Below are 15,714 nucleotides of genomic sequence, written 5' to 3'. Positions count from 1 at the left end.
GTATTGCTTGTGTGTACATCATTACAGTAAAAAGACTAATAGAACATACACTTTCACATACGCATGATTTTATTGTAATTTCAAACAATCTACTTGGAAAGAGTCGCCTACCCATCGTGAGACTTGCTTCATGAGCTCCACCTTCTTCTCCGTGGCCGAGTCGTATCGTAGTTCAAATAGGGTGCATATATTCATCAATGCTGTGGCACAAGTACCAGCGGATGTGGGGTTGTCAGTGGTCATGATGGAAAGTAAATCGAGTGCCGATCCTAGCTGACCGAGGTATACTTGGCAAACGGCGAGATTGTTCATTGCCAAAAGGTTATCCTTATTCGCTTGCAACACCGCTTGTAATATCTCTGCTGCTTGAGACCATTCTCCTTTGGCGATGCACAAGAATGCCCTATAGCAATATCATCAGGATGATGATTCCCCCATAAAATGTGTTCTCCTCCTTCTTCTTACCTATTGACTTTGATCATCTCTTCAATCGCAGGCGTCTTTTCTTGTCGTTGCTCGATTTGCGAATACATTTTCTCTGCTCTTTCCACATCACCGAGCTATAGCCATGATCATGAATACAAGCCGTGCAGATAGAGAAAACGAGGGAGCGCATTACCTGTAAATAGAGTCGACCCAAGGCTGAGAGAATATCAACATTGTTTTCTGCATCGAAATGTTTTCGCACCATGTCCATGGTAGAGGCTGCACTTGCATAATCATTGATTTCTATGAATTGGGTGGCCAATACGAGATAGACTTGCACCTGCCGTTGCTTCCACCCTTTCTAATAAAGAGAATGGGTTAGCCATTTCTGTCTAGGTACATCATGTGGATACAGGATACCTTTTTGCATTGAACAGCAAGCATGGTCAATCGTTCAAGAGAAATCAAAGGATGCTTAAGCCAAGCAGGTAAACGCGCCCATAAAATGAACAATTCAAAAGGAACCAAGCTTCCTGACGACCCATCCATACCATGAAATTCATATGTCAACTCGGGACGATTGAGATCACCCAGCTTGTCAAGCTCAGCCGATGCCAATTGATAAAGACCCAATTTGCATAGAGCAAGTAACCGAAGATACCATAATTGTAAGATGCGTTCAATATCCATGGTTTTGTTGACTACCAATTGTTGCCTAGCAAATCGCGCCACGGACCGCCACATGTTGCTCATCTACATGGATACCTTCTTTTAGTATCACTTGGCGTCATTCGCTTCACTTTTTTAACATACCACCATGTTAGGTACTTGGTCTTCTTCAGCTGGATACATTTCACGTTGTGGACGTTGATCAGGTGGGATATAGCGTTCGACGAGTTCGGAAAACGGATCGTTCTATTATCATGCGTTAATACAGCAGCACGTGCTTCTTTTAAGACCAAGAGCACAACACTACCTACCATGGGGATATCATAAAACGCAGTGCTACTCGTAAGTTGTTGAACAAGTAAAGCTGCTGCACTATTGTCATTGACTCGACGTTGTACTGATGGGCTGTTGTTGCTGCTACTGGTGCTTGTACGAATACGACGCTCATCTTCAGGTGACAATGTAAGCGACCTTACAGACTGCGATGTGGTTGAAGGTGAAGAGCTGGTGTTGTCAGGTTGTGGTGCTGTACGTGAGACCGAGTCAATGAGAGGATCGTTGTCATCGTCACGAGTTTCAAAGAGATCGTTATCCAGTGAAGCCGACTGCATAGTAAGTCAAAAAAAGAGAAGAGGGAGGGGAATTGAGTGAGTGCTGTAGATGAAATTGAACAACGCTATATAGAGACTTTTTTTATTAGATGATGTGATGATGGTATTTCCTTCTTCTTCTTTTCAAATAAATCATAGATAACACTACTATTATTCTTCCATGGGTGCTTCCACTTCTTCCTCATATTCCTCTTCAAAGTCCTCGTCAATGGTAGCTTCTTGATATTGTTGGTATTCGGAGACAAGATCATTCATGTTGGACTCGGCTTCAGTGAATTCCATTTCATCCATGCCTTCACTTGTGTACCAATGCAAGAAAGCTTTGCGACGAAACATGGCAGTGAATTGTTCATTGACGCGGCGGAAGAGTTCCTGGATAGCCGTGCTGTTACCAATAAAAGTACCCGACATCTTAAGACCCACAGGAGGAATGTCACAGAGAGATGACTTTACGCTGTTGGGAATCCATTCAACAAAGTAAGCCGAGTTCTTTTGTTGGACTGACAACATTTGATTCTCCACTTCCTTGGTAGACAAACGCCCTCGGAAAATGGTGGCCACTGTCAAGTAACGGCCATGACGTGGATCAGCAGCAGCCATCATGTTGCGTGCATCAAACATTTGCCCTGTGAGTTCCGTTACGCTGAGATTGCGATATTGTTGCGATGCAAAAGCAGTCAATGGTGCAACGCCCACCATGAAAAAGTGGAGACGTGGGAAGGGGACTATATATAAATAACCATTATTAGCATCAACAACACTACTACCTCCATAGGATCATGATGATGATTTTTAACTTACCCATATTGACACACAATTTACGCAAATCAGAGTTGAGTTGACCAGGGAAACGTAGCGAAGTCGAGACACCGGACATGACAGCCGATACAAGTTGATTGAGATCAGCGTAACCAGGGCTTGGTAGCTTGAGTGTGCGGAAACAAATATCATAGAGAGCTTCGTTATCAATGCAAAAGGTGGCGTCACAATTTTCCACGAGCTGGTGTACAGAGAGTACGGCATTGTAGGGCTCCACCACGGTATCGGAGACCTTGGGAGAGGGCACCACCGAGTAAGTGCTAAGGATACGATCAGGGTATTCTTCACGAATCTTGGACAATAACAAGGATCCCAGACCGGAACCAGTGCCACCACCCAACGAATGAGCCAACTGGAAACCTTGTAAGCAATCGGTACTTTCAGCTTCTTTGCGAACGACATCCATCACGGTCTCCACGAGTTCAGCTCCTTCTGTATAGAATCCTTTGGCCCATGAATTGCCGGCACCCGAATGAGAATGAATAAAGTTGTCTGGGCGGAAAAGTCGACCATAAGTGCTGTTACGAATCGCATCCATGGTTGCAGGCTCCAAATCAACCAACACGGATCTATGATGATATCATTCATTCATTCAGCATGGCTGTATGTATGTAGCCACTCACCACCATTCATTACCTTGGCACATATTTGCCTTGATACCCTTCATTGTAAAACACATTGATACGCTCCAACTGCAAATCATTATCCCCAACATAGTTGCCGTTGGGGTCCAAGCCATGTTCAGCACTGATAGTCTCCCAGAACTTTTGTCCAATCTAAAGAGGGTGTATTAGCTCGCCACATACACACACACAAAAAGCGAAACACCACCACCAAGTATACCTGATTGCCACATTGGCCTGTGCATGACCAGGAAAAAAGAAATGAGACACGTTGAGAGACTGCCAAGTCGATTGCTTACCTGCTTGAATATGAATGATTTCTCTCATTGTAGCAAGAGTTGTGTGTGGGCGTTCTTTTTTACACCAAAGAAGGTACGAAACAAGAAAGCAGCAATAAAAGGATGGGCCCCATTATCGTTTTAGCAGCTGCTGACTTTTTTTTTCCACTCCTCAACAGCCCATTGTCTTTTTGCTTTCTGCGCCCAGACCATGTGTGCACACATGTGTAACAATGCACCCTGAACTTTGTGTCCCCCCTTTGTCCGTGCATTGGAATGGCATTCTTTATCCTTGAAAGCCAACACAGTAACAAGATGATCTTCCATGGCTGTCTACTATCATCAAAGGATCATTCATTCTCGTTCATGTCAACGTCTTGCAAAATCAAACACGTGATCTTCACCCTTGGCTGCTGCTGTACGTATCCAAACCAGAAAGTGAGTAAGTGGCAGCTTCGTATTATGCCGCTAATGTACGTTGAATGGTAACGAGAATTACAGATCCAAAGCTTCAGCTGATTTGTAACTTGGACGTTTCTTGATAATGGATATGGATAAAAACACGTGCTTTAGTTGCCTTCGGTGATCTTCTTGTACATAGTCGTATGTTCAATTTCCAGTTTTCTTCCCATTTTACTCCTTTGTATTATCAACGCATATATGTATGCAGCATTTGGATCACTTGGATTCTGGGTTTATGATGATAAAGGTGGTGGAGTTGCATTAAAAAGGAAATAGAAATCTGAAGGCTGGAAAACGAGTGGATTTGGTCGTGGCAGGATAGCCCCCTAGCCCATCAAGGTTGCTCGCAGCCAAGTTTGTGAACAAAGTCCCTGAGGGACCGAAACTAGTTTTTTCGCATTTTGATAGGAATATCTAGCTGCAATGGGCGAAGCAAAAGTGTTGGGGACAATGTAAAGTTTGGAAAGTGAATGGAAGAAACGAGGCATGGCGCACCGTTTTCCACAAAAAACCTCCTTGACAACGACTTGCATAACAACAACTTTCTCACTACAACTCGTTTCAAACGAGGACAGCGCGTACATGCTCTACAAGTTACGCAAAGAATTTCACGCGAAAGAAAAAAAACCTCAAGGGATCCATACGATTCAATTTGGCTGGTGGTGACGTGGCGAAACTTGGGGTTTGCCCACCTCGGCCCTGAAACTTTTACAACATGGTTCTTTTTTCAGCCACTATCCCGAACAAACAAGTTCTAATAAAGACCCCCACGTTTGATTGTAACGTTTTGTGTTACATGCGCCTTTATTCTTTACTTCTGATGTAAGCATGATGCTATATGGAAAGTGGCCTTTGTTCAATGTCAAGTAGGTGGACGCTGATAGAGCCAAAACATGCAGAAGGGCGTGTTTGTGTAGCTGAGTTAAAAAAGTCAGGACTTCAGGCACAATGCATGAATGATACGTCGGCTAATAGCCCATTCCTCCCGTTCGCCACTGTTGCCCAACCCAATGCATGTAAACGATTGTCCTGCACCAGCCCAACACTTCCATCCTTCAACTTTCTTGATCCGAGGGGATTTGACTGAAAAACACTCAAACACAAAACATCATCCAATATCAGAAGAATCATTTTGCAAAAGTTATTTGTAAACTGCCGGCTAATAGCCCATTCCTTCCATTCACCTTTGTTGTCCAATCCAATGCATACGAACGATTGTCCTGCTCCAGCCCAGCATGCCCATCATTTAACTTTCATGATCCGAGGGGATTTGATTGAAAAACGTTCAAGAAACATGATTCCACATCATTTGAACTCATTTGATTTTCACTGCGTCCACTCCCCGCTTATTGTCTCTTCTTCCCATTCGCAACTGTTGCCCCATTCAAGTACAATTACCACCATGAGAACGATCGTCCTGCTTCAACCCACCATGCCAATCCTACAACTCTCTTGATCCGATTGTCTTTGACTGAATGGCGAGTCCATGTCGTGTACACAGTCTTCATGTCACTCTTCTACAACACACGAGTCTCTTGATACAATGCACGCTCTTACACACTCCTCTGCCACAACCGATCGTAACAGCATTCATTCCAGCAGCTGCTATCAGCAAGGTCTTTACTCCATTGTCTCAAGTTACTTGCAGCGACTTGCGTTACAGCCTTTGCTACGTGGACAGCAGATTTTTATTTACGTGTAGCAACTATACGAACTCCAGTGGATGATGCCATATCAACTATCGAGTACGCTGCAATACAAGCGATCTTCACCTGGTTGAGCTGCGATGGAAAATGATCAAGAAAGAGTTACATCAAGGAAGCATATCAACAGCGACCACATGGCTCGTTTCAACCAATGTGACAGCTATGGATGGATGGATACAATCAAGCTCAGTGATGAGAAACCCTGGAATGTTGCTTTGGTTACTTGGCGCGTTGTCAGCAGGAACGATGGATCATATCACGTGGATACTGCTAATGATGATGATGGATCGGATGACATTGGCAAAGAGATCTATATCTTTGACGGGAGGTGTTTTACAACTATGAAAGATATTGGAACACTCAAATCAAGGCATGCAGCAGCAATTTTGCAATCATGGATGAAGGATGTTTAGGACCGCAGCAAGCTAGTAGAATACAATGACACAATTACCCTATTCACACTATGAAATTCACCCGCATCTTATTTAATTTGTAATGCTATTGCTTTTTTTATTTACTTGACAAACATCCGCACTACCATTATTCATTGAATGCAAATTGGATTCAACATCGTACTACCCCTGATCTATTCACATCCAAGCAGTGTTTATGCCGTGTTGTGCTACCAACCTTGGTCAATGGTCCGCCATACGGTGCTTGGATGCTTCTATTGGGCCTAATGGCTGACCTTGTATCACTAGCTGTCAATCCATCAACAATACCAGGCAAAGAGTAGTGGTTCTTTCAACGTCGCATACCAATCACTGATCCTTTGTTACCCATATATCACCCCAATTATTACTTCTTACATGCTTGCTATGATGGATCATTCTCTCGGCCTGTGTTGGCCGCTTAACACTCACCTTTTATAAAGCGCTTGGGTCTCGTTTCCCTTATACCAGACGGCCTGATAAGTCATTTCTCTACATACTTAGATTGATTCGGATGGCTCTTGTGGGGTTAAACAAGCATGGTAGAAGATTACGTTTCCCGGAGTTAGGATCGAAATAGCATAGGACGTTGATGTACGCAAGCAATCATCGGCTGGCAGACGTTAAAACAATTCTAGAGGTTATCTAGCTTTACAAGGTGATTTTCATAAAGATTTCTTATGCATATTTTTGGAGCCCTTCCATCTCTTGCTACATCTCTTTATTAGAAAGTCCCATTACATTTCTTGATTTACTGCCGGAGCGTTCGTTCTGAGTATCATGCAGGCACATAAACGCTGTATGCAGCCGTACATGTGAAGTATCCTTGGTGCAGCATTAACTTAGGTATGACTAGACAACTAGTTGCGACCGTTCGCGTTAGCACCATGCTTGCTGCATTCATTCCGTGGCGTACTTGGCGGATTACATGCATCTCCTTGCTGAAATACAAAACACTGTGCCATGAAACTCTCCTCTGATGCTATACTTGGCTTCATCTTCGAATGTCACATCCTGTGGTTGTCTTTGTCGCGCAAGGCAATTGCCGTTGTCCACGTGCATAATGATTTATTGCTGACGCGTTGACATTAAGGGTGATACTAGTACTTGTCTCCTACGTATTTCCTACCAATGTAGTAGTAGTCGTTATTAGATTCAGTAAACGGGTACAAAGAGGAATTGTGATTATCATGACAAAGGGGCGGAAATGTTTATGCATGTATTGCTACGCCAACAGGAATAATAAAAGGATCGCTTGCCTTTAATCCTGATGTTTATGATTTCTTTTTCCTCAAGTATACGTAAAACCCATTTTTATCGTGATGCGCTCACCAAACCAAACGCTACCCAATAATGGCGCCACCAGCAGTACTAGGGATATAATCTCAAGTAGATTTTCTTCCGATGTAAAAGAACAGTACGATGGCACTGCACCCAAATCTGATTCGTTAGTATTGCCGACACGCGACGACCATAAAATCAACCATAACTATAACCACAAGCATAGTATACAAGAAAACATGGTAGAGCATATACCTGACCACACGTCATTGAGAACTGGTGGCGATGAGAATGGCATCAAGCACCTCGATGTGCAAGAGTACTATACTGAAAGCTTGAAGAACCCGGGATGGCTCACGGTGCTTGCGACATTCATGCTCAACTTTTATACGATAGGCATTGTATCTAGCTGGGGTGTTTTTCAGGTCCTGTAAGTGAATACAATAATGAAGTTGGTATGTGACAATGACTTATAAGGTGTATATGCAAAGATACCTGGAGGTGTATGCTGAGCAAACAGATGAAGCACATGTTGCCTTAGTAGGGACATCTATGAGTGCACTCATGTATGCTCTTGGTTTGGTTGGCACACCTATTATCCAGCGACTTCATTACCGTGGCACCATCTTTCTAGGTGCTGTCATTTGTTGTCCCCTCAGTCATATCCTTGCCAGCTTTGCTACTGAGATATGGCAAGTAACCTTATTACAGGGTGTTCTGTTTGGCGTTGGCACAGGTTTTTGTTATACCGCTTCCTCAACATTACCCTCACAATGGTTCGAAAAACGGAGAGCTCTTTCCTCGTGCCTTGCAAGTATGGGCGGATGTATGGGTCCCATGGTGTTCTCACCCATAACACAAGCATTGATTACAAGTTTGGGATATCGCAACGCGCTACGTGTACTTGCTGCTATTGGTTTCGCCATTTCTTGTTTGAGTGTGGCCTTGATCCGGCCACGATATTCAAAACCATCACCACCATCATTGAGGGGAGAAAAGCGACAATCTAAGTGGTGGCAACGTATCCTATCATTGGATCAAGCCATGTTTACATGGGAATACAACTTTTATCTCTTGCATTCATTCTTGGTGACGTTTGCATATGCAACACCTTTCCTGCTAGCACAAACCTATGCATCCGAACTTGGTGCTGATCCCGCTTTTGCATCCATTTTTCTTTCGATTATTGAAGCAGCGAATGGCCTTTCACGTATCATCTTCGGTTGGCTGGGTGATCAATCGATTGGTCGCATCAACGTTCTTTTTATCGCCACACTCATTCTGGTACGTTGTAAACTATAATAGCGTAATTCATGCATTCATCCATGGTGATGGTTTCACAGGGATTTTCACGTCTGTGATTTGGCAAAATGCAATCACCATTCACATCTTTGTACTTTATTGCGTTCTCTATGGTCTGACAGGTGGTGTCTTTAGTGGAATGCAGCCCGTCATTAGCGCGGAGATCGTGGGTATTGATAGAATTCAAGAAGGTGTGGGTGTAGCATACTTTATGTCACTCTTTGGCTACTTGGGTGGAGCACCCATAGCGGGATCTCTACACATCCATTATGGATGGACCGCAGCTATCCAGTTTACTGGTGCTATGACGATTGCATCGGCAATGGCTGTTTTGGGAACAAGGTTCTTATTCAATAAACGTCTGCTAGCAAAGGTGTGACGATACATACGCATTCCAACATTGGGTGGTCATCATAATGCTATAGGCATTATTCCTTTAAACGATGTTGTATCATAAGAATAATAGTAATTGTATTTTAACGAGACATAGTCCTTGATGCTATCAAGTGTATTCGTCACGAAGCATGTGCTTCTACGGACAGGCATTGGCGAGTGAGGATCATTCTTTTTATTTACGTGTGCCTATTATCTATCGTGACGGTGATGATGATGATGGGTGAGTTGTGTGTTTTTGGGTGGATGGGTGTGTGTGTGGGGGGGGGATAATTGAGTGGCCTCAGTGTAAAAGCTGTGGGGGATTTAAATTTGGGGAAAGAACTTGAATCACCGTGTCCATGGCACTAAACTTGCTCTTTAGAACGACGACGCGCACAAAAGGATCAACAAGAGGGAAGTTTGTGATTGATGTATAATATAAAGCCATTCTATATTCTGGAAGAAAGATTGTTCTTTACACAAAAAGGAGGCACTGCTTGTTTAAGATTGCTATTCTTGTGATATTCGATAGAGCTTTAATAACCAGCGTGAAGATTACAACGCATGATAAGGGATTTGATCTGCAATGGCTAATGTGGGGGGTGAGGGAAGGATCAAACTCAGTGGTGTGGGTGGATGTGCATTGTCACAGTAGTATGTACGCATTTGTTGGCGGGAGAGAAAAAGACACACACCAAATTTCACTTTTTCCTCTTTGTTGCGAGCTATCTAACACCATGGGCGATTACGACACGGTCATTCTCGATATCGAAGGCACCATTACTCCCATTACCTTTGTCAAGAACACCTTGGTACGATAAACACGATGCAACTCATTGGTGCCAGCAACTTGACGCTGTATCTGGATCGCTTGTATCTTAGTTTCCGTTTGTCACCAATGGCCTTGACGCGTTCCTTGAACGTACCTGGGGATCTCAAGATCTGAATCAATACATTTCCCTGTTGCGTGAACAAGTAAGTTTTGGCTTGACAGGTTTATGTGTGTGTGCACGGGCCAAGGAAAAAGAGAGAGCTCAAAAGCAGGTTTATGACAGGCAGCCAAAGATGTCGAAAACAAGTTGCCAGGGGCCGTAGTTATTCCCATGGAAGGGTAAAGGATGGAATGAATCAAGAGGCACGTATATAAACTGATGGTTTATCTATATCTAGAGATGATGATATCAAGAAGGCTGTCAAACAAAACATCGAATGGCAAATGGCAGCTGACCGCAAGATTGGAGCACTCAAGGCATTCCAGGGTTTTATGTGGAAGGAAGGCTATGCTAGTGGTGAGCTCAAAGGCGAGTAAGTGACCCTTTTCTTCATCCCTTTGAGATACATCATATTAATGATGATGGTTTCAAAAGGGTATACGATGATGTGGTGCCTCGTTTGAATCAATGGCGTGATGCTGGCAAAAAGATTTGTATTTATTCCTCGGGCAGTGTCCCTGCACAAAAGTTATTGGTGGGCTATTCTGACAAGGGTGACTTGATGCCGGTAAGAAAGAAGGATAGGGATGAGACAAGCTTATCATACTCACGCCATGATTCAGTATTTTTCTGGTTACTTTGATACATCGGTTGGTCTCAAGGTGGAAGCATCCTCGTATACCCGTATTGCAAAGAAGATCAATCAAGAACCTGCAAGAATCTTGTTCGTCAGTGACAACATTAAAGGTACAATCCCAGCATCTAGAGATCCATTCAACTAAGTGGTTGTTATTGTAGAAATCCAAGCTGCTAAGGAAGCTGGTTATCAAGTTGTCATTTCGGATCGTCCTGGTAATGCTCCTTTGGGTCCTGAAAGCAAAGAATTCAAGATCATCACCTCATTTGATCAAATCGCGTAGAATGGATTATTATATAAATGCAACTTGGTTTTGTTATTTCATGATGAAGTATGCGTATGGAAAGGGAAACAAATGATACAAGTAGTGAATGGAGAGGGTTAATGATGATCGTAAAAGTTGCATTGTGGATTGGACTATTCTTCCTTCTTTTCGCTGCCACCACCGCTGCCAGCTTCTCCACCTTCGCTAGGTGGGTCTCCTCCACCACCACCTTCCCCACCTTTTTCACCTGCAGGTGGAGCTGGAGCTGAGTTGACGCCAAACGAGCGACCTTTGTTATACACGAATTGCCAACCAAACGAGATAAGAAAGAGTAGAATGATCATTGCCATCATTACATAGGTCTTGGTTTCAATATGATATTCGACCCTGTGTAGCTTGTTTTGATCCAAGATGGATTTGAGACCAGCAATGTAGTTGGTATGCGCCAAGAAATCAACACCGACAATGAAGCTGAATGCACCTGTAAATGCGGTAGCAAACAGGATCACGTAGCGTTCAACAAAGAATGTGACAGCCGCCACAAACAAGGAAATGGCAACAAGGAAACAGGCACGTGGCACGTTCTAATGGAGAGGGATGATGATAAGTAACAATGTGTGTGTGTCAGCTGTTTGCTTTCTTTGACAGCTTACCGATGTGATGACAAGATCTTCACGCCAACAAAGAACAAACAAGCCAAAAGCGAGACCACCCATACCTGGCAATCATGGATCAGTTACTTTTATAGAAATGTTGTCAAGCTAATAAAAAAAGCAACTTACCTCCAATGAGATAAATGGTAACATCCCAAAAAAGAGCGTACAGGATGGCACCCAATACACCCAAACCAGCAGGTACGGCTAACATGGTGATGGCATCATTGGTAAATCCTTCAGGAGGTTGACTATTTGTCATGCCCACCCACGTGATGAGGCCTATTGTATGTACAACAAGGATGAGCAAAGACAAAGGAAAAAGAAGAATCCAACAGGATCTTACCAAAGGTGAGGAAACCGGATACTGCCAAAGTGGGTCGGAAACCTCGGAAACCAAAAATCATCAAGTATACACCCAAGATGATCAAGAATGCACCGGCCACACCCATTTGTGGGGTTACATAACCAGCACCATAGATATCCTCTACAAATGATTGTGTATGTAAGCAACAATTTTCTTCTACAAAGCGTTCTTTAATGAATTTACTTGGATCATCGGATGGAGGGTAGCCATGATCTGGAGAAGATGTCGCTGTTGCTGTAGGTGAATGCGTGGATGATGATGATGTTGTTGTTGTTGGGCAATCCTCATCCTCGTCATCACTACTACCGCCTCGAGCAGCAAGATCGCGTTTATCTTTATCATCGGATGATGGACATCCATGGGGATGATTCCATTTTACAGAAACATCATCTTGAGGACCACGCTTGCTAATGTTGTTTGTTGCTGTAGTAGTAGTGGTAGTCGTTGTCGGTATAGGTGATGCGGTTGTTGTTGACGTGTATTGTAAAAGAACAATGGCAAGGAATAGCAACAATGAGAAACTATAAAGCAACCTCATAGTTTGAAAAAGAGAGAACAAAGAACACTTTGGACATGGATGGATGTTTGCTGCTTTTTGTTATTTATCGGGCACTGACCATTTGAGGATTGACCACCATATATGGATCATTGTTTTCCAGGCAACGAGTGGCACCAGGAATTGGGCCTGTTGACACTATCCGTTTTCTATTAATACCCCTCCTTGTTTTATATTGATCTAATGTTGCACCCGGATCCAATGCTTGACAGTAACAACAACCAAACTACAAGATGGGGGACGTTAAAGCCGACGAACGATGATGATTGTTTCCCGCATTGCCATTTATGATCCGATCTCTCCTCTTTGTGTAACTTGAAATGACACACAATCTCTACGGCAATCATCCCTCCACGTTGCTCTAGGCTCCTGCATCCGATGATCGATACGTACTACAAGACGCGCTTTGTATATATATACATACGCCAAGTTGTATATGTAACCAGCTACACACTGCTACTACTATTATGCACGTTCACTACCACCTCGTTATACTCATGTTTTATACAAGGCACTATTTTCTACACATTTATTACTACTACGCAATCCTACATCTGGATAAGTATACAAAGACATTAGGGTGCTGATGTGTATTAATAGGAAGGAAGAGATGACTATGTACTCGATTGTTCAGGATTTTGATGATCGCACAAGTCTGGATCACTAGCCAATGCATCCGCCAACTTGACCATTTCTGTATCCTCCTCCTCAACGGCATCTCTGATCTTGTTGGTTGTCTCCTCTTTCAACATGGCTTCTTTGCTTTCACGAGAGGGTGGGAAGCGTTCATTCTCCCTATCCGATTGCTTTGCTTCCTCAAATGACGTGATGGCTATTATGTACAAAACAACAACAATCATGCAAGAGCTATTATGAGTAACAAGAAAAGCATAATGACAATCCTACGAGACACGTACCCGACTTGATGCCCTCCATGCCAAGTGCTAATGTACCCAGAGGCAGTTTTCCTGTGGGCGAAACAGCTTTAAGCTCCATGACTTGTTCCGAGTTTTCACGCAAAATGGAGAATACACGTGACATTTTGCCCACAGCTATGATCTTGTTCTTGATCACAATGCGACGTTGATCGATTTCCTCGTTGTTGGATATAATAGATGGACCATCCAAAGACTTGCGGTGTTCTTCATTGGAGAGCTCTTCATGGCTGCAAATGTTTAGAATAGCAATCATCATATCGGTAACTAAGAAAGTGTATGAGCACACACGTATACACAACCATGCATGTATAAAAGGACAAGCTTACTCTTTTCACCCACAAATGGAAGACTCCACTTAAACACATCCATGAAATTGGGCAGCCAAAAGGGATGGGGTGTACAATTGAATTGCCGGATATTCATGACGTCGTTTTCATACTTGAGAACAGCCGCCTTGTTATTATAAATGTCCAAGTAGTTGGGTGCTGAAAAGATCGTGATGACGGCAGGAAAGGATGTGGTCTTGTTTTTTCGATACATTCGGTATCTATTGTCCCCATTAGCTCTTCCTCTTTTGGGGGTGTGGTTTTTTCTCTCTCTCCCATCCTTTCTCTATTTTTACCCTGCATCTTGAGCTTCATGGGCTCGTATCACCGATAACAGACCATTGCGTTCCAGGAATGCACAGGTGGCTGCATAGCTTGAAAAACGATAAATGAGCATGACTCATGTTTCCATTATCCAATGCTTACGTGTAAAAGTATGAACATCCTCGTACATGGTTATGCACAAAAAGATCGCGTCCCGTTTCAGAACCAAAGTTATCAATAGGATCGGCCCAAAGCAAATCACACATCATTCCTTGCGTGGGTGGTTCACGGAATCGATTGATCTAAGCAATAGCAGTAGCAGCTAGTCATGAGTCATCTTATCATCATCCAACAACAATAATCAATGATAACTTACGGTGCTGAAATCATCCAAAGTGACCAGTTCAGGTGATAATCCACCATGCACACATAAAAACTGCTTGTTCATGACAGCTGCCAATGGGAGGGCACAAAAAGATTCCATGCATGCATCATAAACATTCTCACTATACTTGTGCTCGCCTATGTAACCATGTCAGTTGATCAGCCATTCCTCTTATTATATAAGACTCACATTCAATTTTGAACGTAAAGTAGTCCGTAAGATGTCTGCATTCATGGTTACCACGTAATAGGAATAGCGATGTGGGGTACCACATTTTCAATGCCCAAAGATAAAGCACGCACTATAAATTGGGGTGTCACAACCCGTTTTCCCGTAATTGGCAGCAGCATCCTCCCTTCCCTCTCTTTTTTTTTTACCTCGATAGAAAAGTAGCCTCGATCCACGTAATCACCCAAGAATAGGTACCTTGTACATGATGGATCACCGCCAATCTCAAACAGCTTCATAAGATCATAATATTGGCCATGGATATCTCCGCACACTATTAATGGGTGTTATAGTGATATCCTTTGTATATGTACATGTGCATGTGTATGTGTACCTGTGATGGGTGCCGCCACATGTAACAAATTGGGTTCTTGTTTGAAAATGTCAGTTGCCTTGTTGATAATGTAAATGGCTTGTTCCTCGGATAGTCGTCCTTCACAATAAAGATGTCTCTTCAAGAACTCAAGGTCGGGATAGCCTGGACGCTCTGAACTCCAGAATTGCTCGTCGGTCGGTTCACATACAGCAGGTGCAGGCACTTCTATTAAAGAGTCAACGTCACAATGAGCATGGACAATGGGGTGGACATTGAGTAAGGCCAATAACAAACCCACCTGTAATGACGCGCTCTTTTGTACTGACAATGGTGCCATTGTCTAACCTTAGGTTCGAAAAGTCGATAGCCGGTGGAGGAGGAGTACCTTCAGATGACTTGACACGAAGACGGCGTATGACAGGGCTTTCTGATACCCTTCTTTGTCGTGACGATGATGATGCATCCTTGGTATCAGGAAAAGAAGAATCAGCGGTCATTGTATTTAGGAGAATGAAAGAAGAGAAAGAAAAGAAAAGGGAAAAGAGGGAAAAGAATAAACTTATTTTTACATGTATCGTGTGGGATGTATTGTTGATAATTGGTTATTATGATGGGTGGTGGTAGTGGTGGGTGGTGCGTGTGATAGATGTGTTTCGAAAAGGGAAGCAAGCCAAACTTTATCTGTATTGACGGCAGCAGGAGCAGCAGCAGGAGCCATTTCATTCCCATGCATCTCAAAACACCCTTTATAGTTTTTGCCCGTGATCGCACAGCCTCTCTCTCAAAAGTGACATTTATCTATCGTGTGCATTGTGGGATCTATCAGCGAAACCCCAAGTTTTTCCGTACATGTCATGCGTTATT

General features: G+C 43.2%; 6 protein-coding genes across 6 annotated transcripts; 2 read left to right on the top strand and 4 right to left on the bottom strand.

Annotated features, from left to right (window-relative positions):
- Positions 1–69: 69 nt before the first annotated feature.
- On the bottom strand, positions 70–1,706 carry O0I10_008030 (uncharacterized protein; the record flags this gene model as incomplete). Its single annotated transcript, XM_058488037.1, has 6 exons — positions 70–403; positions 466–560; positions 620–787; positions 847–1,179; positions 1,240–1,341; positions 1,407–1,706. 6 exons carry the CDS (start codon positions 1,704–1,706, stop codon positions 70–72), a joined length of 1,332 nt encoding a protein of 443 aa, XP_058341149.1.
- Positions 1,707–1,856: 150 nt separating this feature from the next.
- Positions 1,857–3,475, bottom strand: O0I10_008029 (tubulin beta-1 chain; the record flags this gene model as incomplete). The annotated part of the gene is made up of 5 exons (XM_058488036.1): positions 1,857–2,431; positions 2,508–3,094; positions 3,162–3,301; positions 3,369–3,385; positions 3,448–3,475. The coding sequence occupies 5 exons, from the start codon at positions 3,473–3,475 to the stop codon at positions 1,857–1,859; spliced, it is 1,347 nt and encodes a 448-aa protein (XP_058341148.1).
- A 3,872-nt stretch (positions 3,476–7,347) lies between these two features.
- Positions 7,348–8,987, top strand: O0I10_008028 (uncharacterized protein; the record flags this gene model as incomplete). Its single annotated transcript, XM_058488035.1, has 3 exons — positions 7,348–7,736; positions 7,798–8,594; positions 8,650–8,987. 3 exons carry the CDS (start codon positions 7,348–7,350, stop codon positions 8,985–8,987), a joined length of 1,524 nt encoding a protein of 507 aa, XP_058341147.1.
- A 733-nt stretch (positions 8,988–9,720) lies between these two features.
- On the top strand, positions 9,721–10,835 carry O0I10_008027 (2,3-diketo-5-methylthio-1-phosphopentane phosphatase; the record flags this gene model as incomplete). Its single annotated transcript, XM_058488034.1, has 7 exons — positions 9,721–9,795; positions 9,866–9,958; positions 10,039–10,094; positions 10,154–10,288; positions 10,351–10,483; positions 10,539–10,662; positions 10,714–10,835. 7 exons carry the CDS (start codon positions 9,721–9,723, stop codon positions 10,833–10,835), a joined length of 738 nt encoding a protein of 245 aa, XP_058341146.1.
- A 134-nt stretch (positions 10,836–10,969) lies between these two features.
- Positions 10,970–12,375, bottom strand: O0I10_008026 (uncharacterized protein; the record flags this gene model as incomplete). Its single annotated transcript, XM_058488033.1, has 5 exons — positions 10,970–11,401; positions 11,471–11,535; positions 11,600–11,752; positions 11,817–11,957; positions 12,021–12,375. The coding sequence occupies 5 exons, from the start codon at positions 12,373–12,375 to the stop codon at positions 10,970–10,972; spliced, it is 1,146 nt and encodes a 381-aa protein (XP_058341145.1).
- Positions 12,376–13,007: 632 nt separating this feature from the next.
- Positions 13,008–15,347, bottom strand: O0I10_008025 (serine/threonine-protein phosphatase 2B catalytic subunit A1; the record flags this gene model as incomplete). Its single annotated transcript, XM_058488032.1, has 10 exons — positions 13,008–13,225; positions 13,311–13,595; positions 13,658–13,878; positions 13,954–14,031; positions 14,084–14,223; positions 14,298–14,443; positions 14,496–14,607; positions 14,684–14,808; positions 14,869–15,075; positions 15,149–15,347. 10 exons carry the CDS (start codon positions 15,345–15,347, stop codon positions 13,008–13,010), a joined length of 1,731 nt encoding a protein of 576 aa, XP_058341144.1.
- Positions 15,348–15,714: the final 367 nt, after the last annotated feature.

The sequence above is a fragment of the Lichtheimia ornata genome (assembly GCF_029851405.1).
Source record: "Lichtheimia ornata isolate CBS 291.66 chromosome Unknown scaffold00041, whole genome shotgun sequence".
Classification (NCBI taxonomy): Eukaryota; Fungi; Mucoromycota; class Mucoromycetes; order Mucorales; family Lichtheimiaceae; genus Lichtheimia; species Lichtheimia ornata.
The sequence above is the reverse complement of the archived record's forward strand: the minus strand, read 5'-3'. Positions and strand labels throughout refer to the sequence as shown.